The sequence below is a fragment of the Tripterygium wilfordii genome, chromosome 7 (genome assembly GCF_013401445.1).
Source record: "Tripterygium wilfordii isolate XIE 37 chromosome 7, ASM1340144v1, whole genome shotgun sequence".
NCBI lineage: Eukaryota > Viridiplantae > Streptophyta > Magnoliopsida > Celastrales > Celastraceae > Tripterygium > Tripterygium wilfordii.
In genome coordinates this window covers 1,425,055-1,439,228 of record NC_052238.1, presented here as the reverse complement: position 1 = coordinate 1,439,228, position 14,174 = coordinate 1,425,055, and the positions used below count along the sequence as shown (strand labels likewise).

General features: G+C 39.1%; 4 protein-coding genes across 4 annotated transcripts; 2 read left to right on the top strand and 2 right to left on the bottom strand.

Moving 5' to 3' along the window:
* The first annotated feature begins 399 nt into the window (after positions 1-399).
* LOC120002205 (protein disulfide isomerase-like 5-1) lies at positions 400-3,289 on the top strand. Its single transcript, XM_038850847.1, has 5 exons — positions 400-575; positions 1,234-1,292; positions 1,380-1,555; positions 2,519-2,615; positions 2,827-3,289. The coding sequence occupies exons 1-4, from the start codon at positions 462-464 to the stop codon at positions 2,608-2,610; spliced, it is 441 nt and encodes a 146-aa protein (XP_038706775.1). The 5' UTR covers positions 400-461; the 3' UTR covers positions 2,611-2,615; positions 2,827-3,289.
* A 210-nt stretch (positions 3,290-3,499) lies between these two features.
* Positions 3,500-6,101, bottom strand: LOC120002203 (vicilin-like seed storage protein At2g28490). The gene is made up of 5 exons (XM_038850845.1): positions 5,399-6,101; positions 4,884-5,065; positions 4,694-4,774; positions 4,153-4,551; positions 3,500-4,065 (listed from the first exon to the last, which is right to left on the bottom strand). Exons 1-5 carry the CDS (start codon positions 5,733-5,735, stop codon positions 3,598-3,600), a joined length of 1,467 nt encoding a protein of 488 aa, XP_038706773.1. The 5' UTR covers positions 5,736-6,101; the 3' UTR covers positions 3,500-3,597.
* A 305-nt stretch (positions 6,102-6,406) lies between these two features.
* LOC120002204 (exonuclease V, chloroplastic-like) lies at positions 6,407-9,487 on the top strand. The gene is made up of 7 exons (XM_038850846.1): positions 6,407-6,884; positions 7,169-7,273; positions 7,518-7,639; positions 7,895-8,044; positions 8,253-8,406; positions 8,496-8,572; positions 8,830-9,487. The coding sequence occupies exons 1-7, from the start codon at positions 6,507-6,509 to the stop codon at positions 9,074-9,076; spliced, it is 1,233 nt and encodes a 410-aa protein (XP_038706774.1). The 5' UTR covers positions 6,407-6,506; the 3' UTR covers positions 9,077-9,487.
* A 1,279-nt stretch (positions 9,488-10,766) lies between these two features.
* On the bottom strand, positions 10,767-13,779 carry LOC120002202. The gene is made up of 3 exons (XM_038850844.1): positions 13,018-13,779; positions 11,572-12,338; positions 10,767-11,076 (listed from the first exon to the last, which is right to left on the bottom strand). Exons 1-3 carry the CDS (start codon positions 13,747-13,749, stop codon positions 10,974-10,976), a joined length of 1,602 nt encoding a protein of 533 aa, XP_038706772.1. The 5' UTR covers positions 13,750-13,779; the 3' UTR covers positions 10,767-10,973.
* Between the last annotated feature and the right edge of the window lie 395 nt (positions 13,780-14,174).

The window sequence follows — 14,174 nt, the reverse complement described above, 5'->3', positions numbered from 1 at the left end:
TATTGGGTTAGGTCAGGCAAATATGTGCGGAAAACTAACGCAACATGTTAATAAAAGGAATCGAGTTTAAACTTCGGTTCGTCAGCGAAGAGAGAAGCAGAATAGTGGCTTTCCTCGACCCGTGTAAGAGTATTCTAGCCCGGAATAAAGTGTTGATCCATTGTCTTTTGCTTTGGAAGGCATTTTTCTTGGAAGTATGAAACATTTCCGAGAGATGGGCCGAACGTCATCATTCAAATGTCTGTGCCTATTCGGTGGCTAATGGGGCCATAGAAGCTCTTTGGGCTGGCTTTAATAACTAATGTTGAAACTTGAAATGGAAAGGAACTGGGCTTGGATCTTGGGCTTCTAAAGACCCGAAACCGCGTAAATTAAGCTGGATTTAACAAATAGATCTGCGACGGTCAACACTTCCCTTGCAAGGTACTCGAGAATCAGAGAAAACAGCAGCAGCAGCAGCCATGATAGTCCAAGATCGGGCGATATTGTTTTTGTTGCTTCTATTAACGAGCTCAATCTCGCTGAAAACTCAAGCCGAATTGATAGAACTAACTACCGAAATCTTCTCTGACAAGGTAAGGAGCGTCAAATTTATATTTAATTCAGTTCATCTACGTCTAGAATCGGAGATGAACCTTGCCTACTAAATTTTGAAATCTGGTCTTTGTTTGCAGAAATATCTTTTGTTCTAACGTAGATTTTGCGGGTTCGTGTCTGTTTATACAGATTTAGTCATCCTATTGAAAAATCTTGCCCAATTTCATAAGTGGATGATTAGTGTTATTTTTATTTGCATACGCAAAGTAGGATTTGGTGGGAGCTCATTATATGTGTTTTCTGGTGAATCGCTCAGCAAGTTTGCTCGCACTGTGTCTTTCCGATCACATATATATTTTATAGCAATTGACGTTGATTTTTGGCGATTAGGATTTTGGTAGCCTTAGCTGAAATTTGGGCTATATTGTATATGGGTTTTATCTTCAATTCAAGATAAATATTATCAGTGGAATCAGCTTGCAAACAGTTGTCCATCATAATCAGATAAAAATAAGATTGTGAACTATATTACTGCTATATGATACACAATCTGAATCTTGCCTCTGCAGAATTAGCAGGCAGCCACCAAATATTCCACCGTATTGTTTACTAGGTGTGAAATGAAATTGTTAGTAGAAACCTCTAGTACTATGGGAACTTTATTGATTGTCTATTTATGCTTGTTTTGATTATTAGGTTAAGGAGAAAGGCACTGCATGGTTTGTGAAATTTTGTGTTCCTTGGTGCAAGCATTGGTAATGGATTTTTCCCTTGATTGCGATTTTAGTCGGCACGATTGATTATGAAAATGTTGATTCGTGATTGTGACAACTTGGTTTCAGTAAAAACTTGGGATCACTGTGGGAGGATCTAGGGAGGGTTATGGAAAGAGAAGTTGCAATAGAGATTGGAGAAGTTCACTGTGGTACAAGCAAAACTGTATGTACCAAAGTTGACATTCACTCGTATCCTACATTTAAGCTCTTCTATGATGGAGAAGAAGTTGCAAAATATCAAGGTGATAAAGGGAATTTATTTCTTTTGTATTATCTTTGGTTTGATTCTGAAATGATTGCATTTGTTTCTATGTATCTTCGTCACTTCATAGACTTGAATTTCTTTCGTCTTTAACTCTGTTTTACCCTGAGATAAACATCGACCTTCTCATAGGAGGCTCATTGCCTGGTTCTTTCATTGTTGGTTGTCCTATGTAGATTCAGTGGAAAGTGAAAGAAAAATAATTTTATTTAGAACTTGTAATCATGCATGATCATGCTGGCAAATGAAGGTAGCTGTCTAGAGCTGCCACAACAATTTATCAGTGGAATTGTATGCATTTGTGTTCTACCATATGATTTAAACTATCAGGTTAATAGATTACTGCTTCATATTATGTTTTAGATGTACATCAAAAACATAATATGAAGTAGTAATTTTGATGTAATTTGGCAATCGATGAACTCCTGATGTTGGTATTCTGTTACAGAGTGTCTATTTCTATCTGAAATTTCCAACTGTTATTTCAAAAAAACAAAAATTCCAAGTCTGTACCTCATGACTATTTTTAATGGTGAACTTGTGGTCTAGTTGTAAAGGTTGTTTCACTGCAACCTAGCGATCACGGGTTTAGTTACAGAAAACTGCCTCTCTAGTCTCTATATTGCAATGTCAAGGCTGCACCTTGCTGCAGGAGCCTTGCGCACTGCAATTGTTTAGGATTTTAATGTTACTCTGTTCCTTGTGATGCCAAAGCTATTCTTATGGTCCCCTCAAAACATGCTCTCTGGTATATGCAACCTGGTCAATTTCTGACTGAAATCTATATCTGGGCTTTGGTTGTTAGACATGTAAGATAGGAACGGGTTCCAACGCAGTGCTTCTCATTTCTCAATCAACTGACATGGTAAATTAAGTGATTTGATAAGATTGACATAGTTTTTAATATCTAATCTTCTATTTGACTACCTTTCAACATAATCAGGGCCAAGAGATGTCGAATTACTCAAGGCATTTGTTTTGGAAGAGGCAGAAAAGGCAGCCAATGCTCAATTTGAGAAGGATAGCGATCTGTAATTAATGTAGGCGCCTGTTTCACGTCATTTTTGCATTTACTTGTTTTATTTTGATCTCTTCTTTTTCTTTTTCTTAACTTAAAGATTGCGTGCTTGGGTGAAAAATAAGGGGGTAGGGGATGTGTCCTCATATTATTTTGGGAATTTGATACATTCATACATACCTTCTGATATGTCATTTGCGACCTGTCTGACCACAATCATTCTTCATCTACAGCAACCAGAACTGGGGAGGCTTTCTGATAGAATGTATTCGTGTTTATGGGTGATATGGCTGGAATCATTGCGTGGTTATTAACAACTCATATTCTTGTGATAGCAGTTATTTGATTATGGGGGGACAAGTATGACAGAGGGCAAGAACTATAAGCGTGTTTTGTCCTTCTCTAGGCAAAAACTATTAGTATCCGAATTGCACTTACTTTGTATGAACGGTGCTCACTTTCAACATCGATTGATTATTCGCTGTATTCGATGCTTGAGAGTACACCAGATGAATTGCAATCTGGGTATCGTTTATCCAGATTAAGCTGCTGTTTTCTTTTAAGGCGACTGGGTTGGACTTCACTTGGGTAGCCGAAACCGTCTCAACAATGCAACGTGATTTTAGTGTGGTTGTCAACACAGATTGTCGTCTTATTTAATTTCACTTTATGACAATGCCTACCTATTTATTTGAATTTTATTAGAGGAAATGAGATGATTAGAAATTTAGAACCTTAATCTTATCATTAATCACGTCCTTTGTGTCATCAGCAATGGTTCCATCGGTGAATTCCTGCTAAAATGGTGCAGATCTTTGTACTTTTTGATGGAAAAAGCTTTATGACATGTTGAAAAGCAAGCAGGGTGAAACAAGGAATGAGAAATCAAGTTTATTCACATCCAGAAAAACAACTCATGAACAAACACTAAACGAAAACACAAGTGGAAACTGAACAAATTGCAACTCATCTATACCCCATTTTATTCACTACCCTACTCCTCTCTAATCAAACCCCATAATCATATCATTCTCAAAGCTTTTGATGATCTTTGGCATCACCGTCTCCTCCTTGTGGTACTTCATCTCTGGAGGTGCTGCTGATGCTGAAGGCAATATAACGGCCTCACGTTGCGATTCAAGGAAGCGCTTAATCCTGTCCTCGCTGATGCCCAGTGAAGCTGCAAGCTCGGGGCCTTGGAGAGCATGTAGAAGTGAGTTTGAACCAGCCAAGAACTGAGGCTTGTTCTTGCGTGCCGAGGTTGTGAATCCAAAAAACTCGAACGGGCCTGTCCGGGATGCAATTTGACAAAAAGCGAAGTATCTTGGCACCCAGAATACGTCGCCTTCGCTTACTTTAGCATCCATGGCTGACGAACCGTTGGGGAACACAAGCAGGATTCTACCGCTTCCTCTCAAAACAATTCCATACTCTGTTGCAGTTGGGTTCACATGGGGAGCCAACATTGATCCCTGGAATGCAAATGCAGGTGATTGTGAAACATTATTTATCTCAAAAGCGTTAAGAATACAGCCTTAGAGAATTGTGAAGTTGATTACCGCAGTCAGATTGACATAAAAGATGCCAATGCCAGAATGTTTGAGGGGGCTGTAATCGGATGCGTCAAGGGCCATGCTGGAACCATATCTGTTTCTGAAGTCAGGACTTCTATGATAGATGTTGTAGGAGTCGGGGGCTTTACCAGTCCTGTCACCCTTTTTCCTGTTTTCCTCTCCGAATATAGAGATCAAGAGTTTTCTCCAAGACCATTTTGTTTGGTCTTCTTGTTCTATGGATTCTTGGTGAGAACCCACCATTCTCTTCAGGGGTTGGAGCCTATCTTTCTCTTTCAGTTGAAGGAATTTTGACCATACCCTTGGTGCACGAGAATCGCCAATGAATACAACTGGACCTCCTTGTTGCCTGGTAAAGATATCTCCCAATTCCTTTCTTGTGACCTTTTGAGAACATTATGTTAGTTTCTCAAACACAGTCCATAAAGAATAAGAGAAGAAACAAGTGATAATCTACGCAGTCAAAACTAAATTATCGTATTCAAGAAATGAGATAGTTTGTGTTGAATATATGATGCTTACTTACATTAAACGCATTTGTGAGTGTTTCAGGATCGAAACCAGCAAGAATAGATGGAGGATATGACCCTCCACCGATGTAGAAAGACTGCAATGATAAAAAACAATTTCTTGGAATTAAACGGTTGATTCAGATAATTTCCGTTACCTGTAGTAACTGTTGCAGTATAGTTACTTGGAAAATGGTTAAAACGTACCTGGAAGAGACCCAAGCCCAAGCTTTCAGATGGATCAATACTGCATATGATCTGAAGCCTTTGACCCTCCGCTGTGTTCACTATATAGAATGCAGAACCAGCAGGAATCCGATATATATCACCAGGCTTCATTCGCCTCTCCGACAGTTCATCTTTGTAGATATGTCCAATCTTTGCCTCTCCTGCAAAACAAAATAAAATCCGTGATTATTTAAACGTCAAACACCAGAGAAAGTCTCCAGAGTAATCCTATATATGCCAACTTAAAACTCCAAATTGCATTTTAGCTTATCACAATTTACTCATGAATGATGTTCTGCACAAAACAGTATGAGGAGTTCCTCCCCAAATACAAACTCCTTAATAGTGTTTCAGTGTTCTAACAAGCAGAGTTTACCGTCTGCTAAGATAATATATGAGTGAATATCAAATGTTTTTATCTTTTCTGTGCTCAGTGAAGACTTTTCACAAACTATGACACAAATGTAACTAAAGAGAGAATAAGCATTCTATACCGAGACGAATGAAGATGATCAAACTTGAGTCAAGATACTGAGGAATGAAGAGGCTCTGAGGCTCCATAGTAATGAACCCAATGTGCATAGGTCTGTCCACAATTCTCCCTCCAAAGCTCCTCACCACCCTCATCTCTCCTGCATCAGTTCTAAACACTTTCTTTGAGTCCTGCAACAAGAACGACGGTTCTTCCTCTTCTGGGTGCTTTTCTCTTCCTCTCCCTTCCCTCTCTCCTGAGCCCCACTCCTCCTCACCCTCTTCTCTATACCCCATAGAAACACTCACTCCATAACCCACCACAAGTAGTAAAAGCAAAAGAGTCGCTTTGTATCCCATAATTGTTTCCTCTCTTCACTCTCCTAGTGCCTGTTAGGTGTTTGATATTTGTTCCGAGTGGGTTAAGAGAGTTGAGAGGAGCAGTTTATGAAGAGGTGAGGGGAGAGAAAGAAAGGAGACAGGTGTCTTCCATGCAGAGTTAGTGGGTTTGCTGGCAGATGATTGTGTAGACACAGTTGAGGTCTGTGGAGAAATATCGGATCATAAGCGTGACAGATTTCCATATCTTGTTCTACAGAAAGACTAGCGATTCTGTTGGCTTATTCTCAGAGAAGGCAAAATGAAAGGAAAAACATAAATTGCGAATGCCACGTAAGCAAAAGTTCCGACTTTTTCTTCTTTAATTTCACAGTTGGCAACACGTACTAATTTTTGCAAGAACAAATTCCTTCCCACGGTCCCACCCGAATAATTTCCTCCCGAAAATCTTTGGATTTAAAAGTTGGACTACATAAAGATGGGGCTTTGTCGGTTTGTGTAATTGTGTCCAACCGGCCACTCCAATGGGGTAAGACTGTGGACATTGAAGTTGGGCCAAAATGAAGAGATGATAACCATCACAGGCCCATGTTATTAGTGGGCCAAATACAAGGCTTTATCCATATGTGCTGTGCTATTATTCTCTCTTTGTTTTTTATTCATAACTCTGGTATGAGCATCATATTGAAAACGGAGCCGCTCCAACGGGTCTGAAATCTTACGAGTCACGACTCACGCATACCCCTTAGACCCGGCGTGCCCAACGTTCATTTTTCAACTGAATCGCTCACAATGAGCGATTCACAGTCCGTTTCCTTCTCCGACTCCCCCCATAACCGCCAAACCTCCAATAACAATCCCACGATCCCAATCGAGATCGTAAGCGAAGAAGAAATGGCTCTCCTTGAAGCAGCTTTGGCGGCTACTCGGTCTTCTTTTTCTTCCTCTGATATTCCTTCAATTTGTTCTCCCTCTCCATCCTCTCAGTTCCAGATGAATGCCAGGTGTGTCAGCTCCATTACTCTCCTTTCTAAGAGGGGATTGTCGTGTTGCTCACGACCGGATATTGAGGATTTCGGTGGTACCCAGAAGAGGAACCGAGTGCCTGAGTCGTTGCTGCAACGGTTCAGAAAGAATAGAGCATTGTCTGTCACCGATTTCACCAACACAGTAAGGCATTTTTGGGATAATTTTTTGTTTCACTTTTGTCAACTTGCTTTATTTTGCAGAATTAATGTGCAGATTCATGATGCTTCAATCTATGTTATATGTTATATGTGTTATATGCTTCAATGCATGCTGATAGAAGTCGAATTTTGAGTAGCTAATGTACTTTTACATTAAAATTAGTGGTTCATGTCCTTAATATTTGTTAGATGTAATTCTAATATTTTGTAAGCATTGAAGAGTAGAAGAAAGAAAATATTCTCATTTGTGTTTTATGTTGATCATAGGAATGGTGTGAAAAACAGACGGAGTTCAGTCTCCTCTTTGGCAAACGGAAAGTCAACAAAGCTATGAAAGCAGGTAGTGTTCGCCACGCAAAACTAGAAGAAGAGGTATGAGTCGAAATTCTATGGTTTCCTTTTATGGGCACACTGCCCTCATTTTCATGACTCTTACCACGAAGTTTTAAAATGGTTTCTTTGCTGCTTGTAATTGGGCACTGTCCATCATTCTCTATGATGATATATTCTCGTTAAGCTTCTAAGCACTAATGAATTACACATTGTATAGGACTTGTGCTTGGTTTTATGATTGTATGCACTATGTGCAGCTATATGATCTTCTATTTGCTGGCAGATTGTTAAAAAAGTTAAAGTTCGAGTTAAATCTGCCGAAGATATTTGGGCTCTGAAGTTTTTGAATTTCATAACTGGTGCCAATCAATTACAGTTCGAAGGACTAACGCGTGAGCTTCCTCTGTAAGTTGGACTGTTTGTTATTTGGATTTCTCATGGTTTTCTTAGCTCTCAGCAACCACATTGAACATATTTTTCCATTGAAAGGGCATTAGCTTCATCATCGGTTAATGCTCTTCTTCTTGGTGTTAGATGGTTTATTTGTTTATATTAGAGAAGTTAAGCTTAGCCTGGATTATATTTCAGTAATTTCTGTGATTTTTTTTTCCTTTTCTTCCAAATTTTTGCTGACTGGTTTATGTTTTTCTGTAAAATCAGAATAGGCTTTGTGGAAGGTGTGTGGCTGGTTGGAGTGATGGACGAAATCCGACTGCCTCTATCAGAGACAAATAGATGTCCTGTTCTCGTGGACACAAAAACTCGTGTTCGAGATACACTTCCCGCTGAACCACAAAGAAGGAATGGAAGGTATGCACTTTTCTCAATTTCAGTTTTACTGTTTTTTTTTATGAAACCATCAGCATGTTTTCAACTAACCTTGACATTATCTTAAAGTGATGGGATTTGCATATGAGAAGAAGAGTAGCATTGAGATTTATTATTCTGCTTTATGTATGTGGTTGCACAAAGAAATACAAGTATTCATGAATCATGATGAATCACATTTATTTGGCAGGCTTCAGTTAATGTGCTACAAGTATTTGTGGGACAGTTTGGTTGCTGAAAAATTTTCGTCCAGACAGTTTTTCGAGTTCTTTTCCTTGGATCCTTATTATTTATTATGTGAAGAAATTCATTTGAGCACCGTAAGCTCAGGATTTCCTGCAAAGGTAAAGAAGCAAAGATTCATGGCATTTTCACGTAAGTGATAATTGCAATTCATGCCTTAGTGTTTGATTGCTTCATATTGGCTGTACAGACCCTCAACGACGTAGTCAGATTCTTTAGAAACACATGCAGCATGTTTCTCCCTGCTCATGAGCAGCTGTTGTTGAGGTAAGTACAGCACCCCTCTTTTTCCCGCAGATTTTGTTTCCAAATTTCAATGGTTGCTGATATTGTTCATCTGGCCAATTTTTAAATAGCTAGATATAAAGTTTTGATTTGATGAAATGTTCTTCTGGTAAAGTTTATTTGGGATGCTGATACATGTAAGAACAGTCTTAACAGCAAAAAAAGAAAAGAAAAAAGAACACAGTTACAAAGATGTTATGGCAAGGAATTCATTCAATTGCTTACTTGCTTTTGAGCAGATACGAGCTGCAAAAGGATAATTCAGTGCTTGCCGAGGATCATTTCACTTATGATCCTGATTGGCTCAAGAGTCAGTTACAGCGCTGTCTGGAGTTCTGGCTGGGAGAGCGAGAAGCTAGTTTCGTTCCTGAGGAAGAGCAGTGGAAATGTCATTATTGTCAATTTGCCTATATGTGCCCCGCAACCTCAAAGCCTGATAGCATGCCAAGTCCAGAAAAGACGAACACTGATGGCACTCCAAGCTAAGCAATATACTTTAACTTTTTTTATTGCTTGTTCTTTCATTGGCTCCCTCGGTCTGAGCTAGCAAACCTCTGCAGACGAGCAAAAAAATTTCTTCAAGCTTCTTCGCACTACTATGTTTGCTTCCCTGAAGATATATTATTGTATCTTTCCTCCTGTATGTGCAGCAGTAATTTGTCATATCTGTATAGAAATCCATCTGTTGTAGGCATTGTCCGGACAGAACTATCCCTGTCTGGACAGCATATACCAGACAGCAGTTCTGCTGCATAATTGAGCCAAAACCTCCACACTTTATCATTTATCTCAGCTTTCATTGTCGGCTTTATATCCTGTAAATTTTCTGCAAATGTGGCAATGAATACTGTAAAAAGATAATCAGTGATATTACATGTTTGTTGGCTCCCCTTTTAAGGTTATTGACTAATTAATTCGTATTTAAGCAGAATGTAGTTTTCATTACGATCAATGATCAATCATATGAAAATATGCAATCTAATAAACATGATGGCTCGTCTTGCTTTGCTACATTTGAATGACTTGTATTTTCAAATTCTGAGTTCATACAGGGTAGTTGATCTTCATTTTATTATGGGCCGGACCTATCATGGACCATTTTGAAATTGGGCTGGGTCTAAAATATTTTATTCTGAGCCGAAGTATGAACATATTTTTTCTTGCGAAATACCGGAAGTGTTCCATTGCCCTTCCTTCCACAAATCTCTGTATTAGAGGATGTTTCTGGACCGCAAGCATTGCTCCGAGGTGGAATTTTAATCGAGGGGCAGACTCAGGTAGGCCTGCTGATATTTCTTGGATCAACAATTGGAATGACATTTGTGGAGGGGTTGTTTCAACATTGAGTTATGGAGATGGGCCTTCCAGGATCTGGGAAGGGGCTCTTTTGGTAATGATGTACACATTTGTAGTGCTTATCGATTTAACGACAAGTGCAGTTTTCTACTTCAGTTGCAGATCTTATAGCATGGAAGCCACGGACGGAAAAAATCATTCAATTCTAGAAACCATGGCTGTCTCTCCTGAAGCAATAGCCATTGAGTGATAATGCCTTGTAGATTGGTGTATTCTCTTTTGTAGTGTGAGATGATGATTTGGAGATGGGTGCTTCCATGTAAATGTTTGCATTTGTGGCTGATGGAAACATCATTTTGTTGGTTCAGGGCAAAATATCATTACAAGGGCTGAAAAATGAATGAATGAAAGAAAGGTATGGGAAGCTTGATTATGCAACATGGACAAAGTAGCAGCAGCCTTTGAAGAACTCTTAAAAGTAGTGGTCCGTCCCCCCTCCCAAGTCCCAACCTTTTCCTTGTGTTATATTACTACCTCGGTGCATGCGGAACCTCTTGAGTCTTTGTTATTCATAAGAGGGGTGGTTTTGTTACTCTCTTGGATTTCGGGTTGTCTGCAAGGGTGACCAGAAACCTTAATACTTGCTTAGGCAAGTGACTGCATACTTTCCCATCATCTTGTGCAGCTTGTTTATTGTTTTGTTAAATAGCTTTTATCTCCGTTATCAAATCACCCATTTCTATACTCCTGAATATCACTCGGCCAAGAGGGTTGAGTTTCTGTTTTCTTCACACTTGTTGAGTTTTTCATTCGACGTACCTCTCCTTATGTTGTTTAGACAAATCATAGAGATCAACAAAGAACATAATGAGCAGATAAATACAGTGAAACAAAACTTTAGCTGCCATACTTTAATAAAAGCAGCAAAAAGAACCCAAACGTTTGGAGAAACCAACGAATCATTTTAAAGGATCCCGACTTAACCCCCAATTATATTTACAAAAACTGTCTGATTTTCCTAATATAATTGTTATATCCACAGCATAAAAGGAAAAGATGACAGTCATCATCCGAGATCTTCAGATCATTACCGATGTATGATGTTCCGCTCAGCCCAGATTGGACAAGAACATGTTGGCGTTTTGTTCTTCCACTCAGCCCCACAGGTGTAGCAAAACTCATATCCACACCTACACAAAATCAGCAAGCATGAGGGAGAAGCGTAAACATCGGACTAAAGATAAAGACCATTCAATGGATATCAGAACATTTACTGAAATGATGATTGAAATCAATCGAGGCAAGAAGCAGAGATAAAACAATCAAAGACTTGATTCGGAAAGAGTAAACCACATAGTTAACCCTAGAAGCCTTATTTGCTTGCAACTGCCAAGTGAACTATGCGATCCTCAATCCTCTAGTGCAATAGATAGGTTCAATATTTTAATCTTGCAGCAAATTGTTACATCATTTGCCTCAAAGAGGTACACCTTTCTTGATTTAATGCATTCTTATCTCTAATAAATACAGACGAACATGTGGGCCGGATGCAACCTAGAGGTTACAAGTTCAATTCTTGGAAATAGTATTGTCCGTGACCCACCCACAGCAGAGCAACAAGCCAACAAGAACACTACTACAAGTTGCCCAATTGGATAAATTGGATAGAAGAATGCATATCGTACCTGCAATAGATGTGGTAGCAACCAGATGCAAGTTCCACCATATGGTTGCACTTCACACATTGTCGCCATAGTTTCTTCTTGGCAAGACTATTGAGTATGGCATCTTCAGTTTTGGGATTTAACCGTTGGTATTGTTGGCAAGTCATATTATAATGCCATGGGGCCTTGCAGTTGATACAGAAGAAGTATTGGCATTTTACACATTTCCTGGCCCCGGATATTTCAGCACCAATACACCAAGGTTTTGTATATTCCAACACCTCATCTTTTGACATTAACGCAGAGCACCTAAGATGAGGGCAATAGACTCTCTCTGTAACAGCTACCAAAGCTTCCTTTTTCCGTTGGCTCATCAATGCCACTAGTTTAGGATCCAGGAATTTTCCACAACTGTCAATGCTCACCTCAAAATTACAGTCGGCATTAGGACATTGTGCATCCATCCCATTAAGCAACTTAACTTCCACATGCTGCTTCATACAAGAATAACAATATCTGTGCAAGCAACCATCAACAGAAAATATCTGATCTACATCTGTATCTTCGAAGCATATTAAACAAGTTTCCTTCAAACTCTTGCCTTTGCTAGTTTCTGCGGGCCATATAATTTGAGAAACTATTGCATTTCTTGCAAGCTTGAAAGCAAACTTAATCTCATTACGTTCCACAAGAGATGGCTCGAAATATTCAAATTTTCTTTGAAGACAAGCCGCCTCATCAACTAATTTGGCAATCTTGCTCTGTTTTGGCTGCAACCTCCTTGTGACCTGTATTCAGATACCCAACAACTTTGATGAAAAAGCGGTACATAAATATCAATTGAGAGGACTTTCATCAACTGAGAAATATTCTAGAATTTCAATGTCATTGTTACAAAGTAAAAATGTCTCTTCATCTTGTCCAAGTTCAACCAACCTAACATTATAGTAGCAGGTAGTCATTCTACCTATCATACTTGTCAAAGATCTCTAATCTATGTGTTTCATCCGCTTCCAATTTTCCTCCTCCTTTTTTTTTTTTTCTAAAACCCATATGCTGACCATGATCTTAACCAGAGCAAAATCATTCTCTGTGGTTCTAAATACAGCACCAAACAATACAAGACCACAAAAGGTTTTGCATAAACTGTTCTCCCAAACAATATAAGAAAGTAATAATATTACGTAACTTTTGTCATCCGATGATTTTGATACAAATTAATTAAACTGCAATTAAGTAATTAATCCAACTTTACCAAACATACATCCCTCGTTACCAGAAAAGCAATGCAAAAAGACCTAACAAAGTCAAAGAGTATTAACTTCACCTAAAAAAATTAATATGCACGCATGTTATTAACAACCATTGCTTTTTGATGATACCCATATCACGGATCATTCAACTTTAATAGATATTAATAATTAAAAACTTAAAAATTTTTACTTAAAACAACAATCGATGACTCACGTATTGGTAGACCATGTAGTCATCACAAAAGAAATTAACCCTCTCCAAATCCAAATCCACAGCAGCACGAAGGCCCTCGATCAAGGCCTCAATCTCCGCCGCTTCCCCACTCAACCATTCACCACCACACTCCAAACCCTTGTTCACCTCGAATATCACATTATCCCTCGAGTCACAGATTGCAAACCCTATCCCTGCAACAATCACTTTCATGTCCCGGATCCTCTCTTCGCTCACCAAACCCTTGAAATACAGTCTAAAAACCTCCTTGTTCACCAACACCGGCTTACTACTCGAAGAGGATGAACACGCATTTTTTACCTCGTAGGGCCTTTCATAATTGTCACCGTACTTCTGCCATTCCCGTTCCGGTACGCTCATGATATAGCTCGAGAACTGTTGATCGTGAATCCGACGGTCGAGATCTTCTCTCATTTGTCTCATCAGTGACTCGCCCTGTTCGCGATCCTTGCGTTCCAGGTCGAACCTGTCGATGTCTTCGAGAAGAAGCGAAACGTAGTCCAAAGCGTCGTCTTCGGGAATCAAAACAGTGTCCGCTGGAGTAGATTGCGAGGTGCAAGGGTGAGTCGAAACGGACGCCTTAATGGCTTCCTGCATTTGGAGATTGTATGCGAAATCGAAGTCGGAGTTCACTGTCTTGGCCGCCTTGAACTCCCTGCGTTGTTCTTCCAGCAATAACTGGAAATCGCCTTCCACAGCACGCTTTACCATTTTATTTTTTTTTATCACTCTCTGCCCTAATGGGGGTTTGTTTTATGGAAAATGTTATTTGTCCCAATACTTTTTATCCCAAATCTTCCCAATCCCATGTGTTATTGTCACCTAAGCTTGTTGACATGAAAAACATGCTTACATGGATGAAACACATTTGAAATTTAAGTTTCTCACTTCTCTCTCCACTTCTCTTTTGTTCAAATTTTAAAAATCAAATCTCCCTCTTTTATCTCCATATTTTCTCCTACTTCCATCTTCTCTCATATACCTTTATGCACATTGTTTTTTTCATACAAAATTACGATTACATTGTTTTTGTTTCACACAAACATTGCGATTATATTGTTTTTTTGCCAATAAATTGTCAAATTTATCAAAACAATGTAATTTCCAGCAATGTAAATTGTCAAATTTTCAGCACA

Coding starts and splice junctions, on each gene's coding strand:
- LOC120002204 (XM_038850846.1), top strand. CDS start 6,507: ATGAGCGATTCACAGTCCGTTTCCTTCTCCGACTCCCCCCATAACCGC. Junction 6,885..7,168: donor TCACCGATTTCACCAACACA/GTAAGGCATTTT, acceptor TGTTGATCATAG/GAATGGTGTGAAAAACAGAC. Junction 7,274..7,517: donor ACGCAAAACTAGAAGAAGAG/GTATGAGTCGAA, acceptor ATTTGCTGGCAG/ATTGTTAAAAAAGTTAAAGT.
- LOC120002205 (XM_038850847.1), top strand. CDS start 462: ATGATAGTCCAAGATCGGGCGATATTGTTTTTGTTGCTTCTATTAACG. Junction 1,293..1,379: donor GTTCCTTGGTGCAAGCATTG/GTAATGGATTTT, acceptor ACTTGGTTTCAG/TAAAAACTTGGGATCACTGT. Junction 1,556..2,518: donor AGAAGTTGCAAAATATCAAG/GTGATAAAGGGA, acceptor CAACATAATCAG/GGCCAAGAGATGTCGAATTA.
- LOC120002203 (XM_038850845.1), bottom strand. CDS start 5,735: ATGGGATACAAAGCGACTCTTTTGCTTTTACTACTTGTGGTGGGTTAT. Junction 5,066..5,398: donor GATCATCTTCATTCGTCTCG/GTATAGAATGCT, acceptor TTTGTTTTGCAG/GAGAGGCAAAGATTGGACAT. Junction 4,066..4,152: donor TTTATGTCAATCTGACTGCG/GTAATCAACTTC, acceptor TTTGCATTCCAG/GGATCAATGTTGGCTCCCCA.
- LOC120002202 (XM_038850844.1), bottom strand. CDS start 13,749: ATGGTAAAGCGTGCTGTGGAAGGCGATTTCCAGTTATTGCTGGAAGAA. Junction 12,339..13,017: donor ACTACATGGTCTACCAATAC/GTGAGTCATCGA, acceptor ATCTGAATACAG/GTCACAAGGAGGTTGCAGCC. Junction 11,077..11,571: donor TGCTACCACATCTATTGCAG/GTACGATATGCA, acceptor GATTTTGTGTAG/GTGTGGATATGAGTTTTGCT.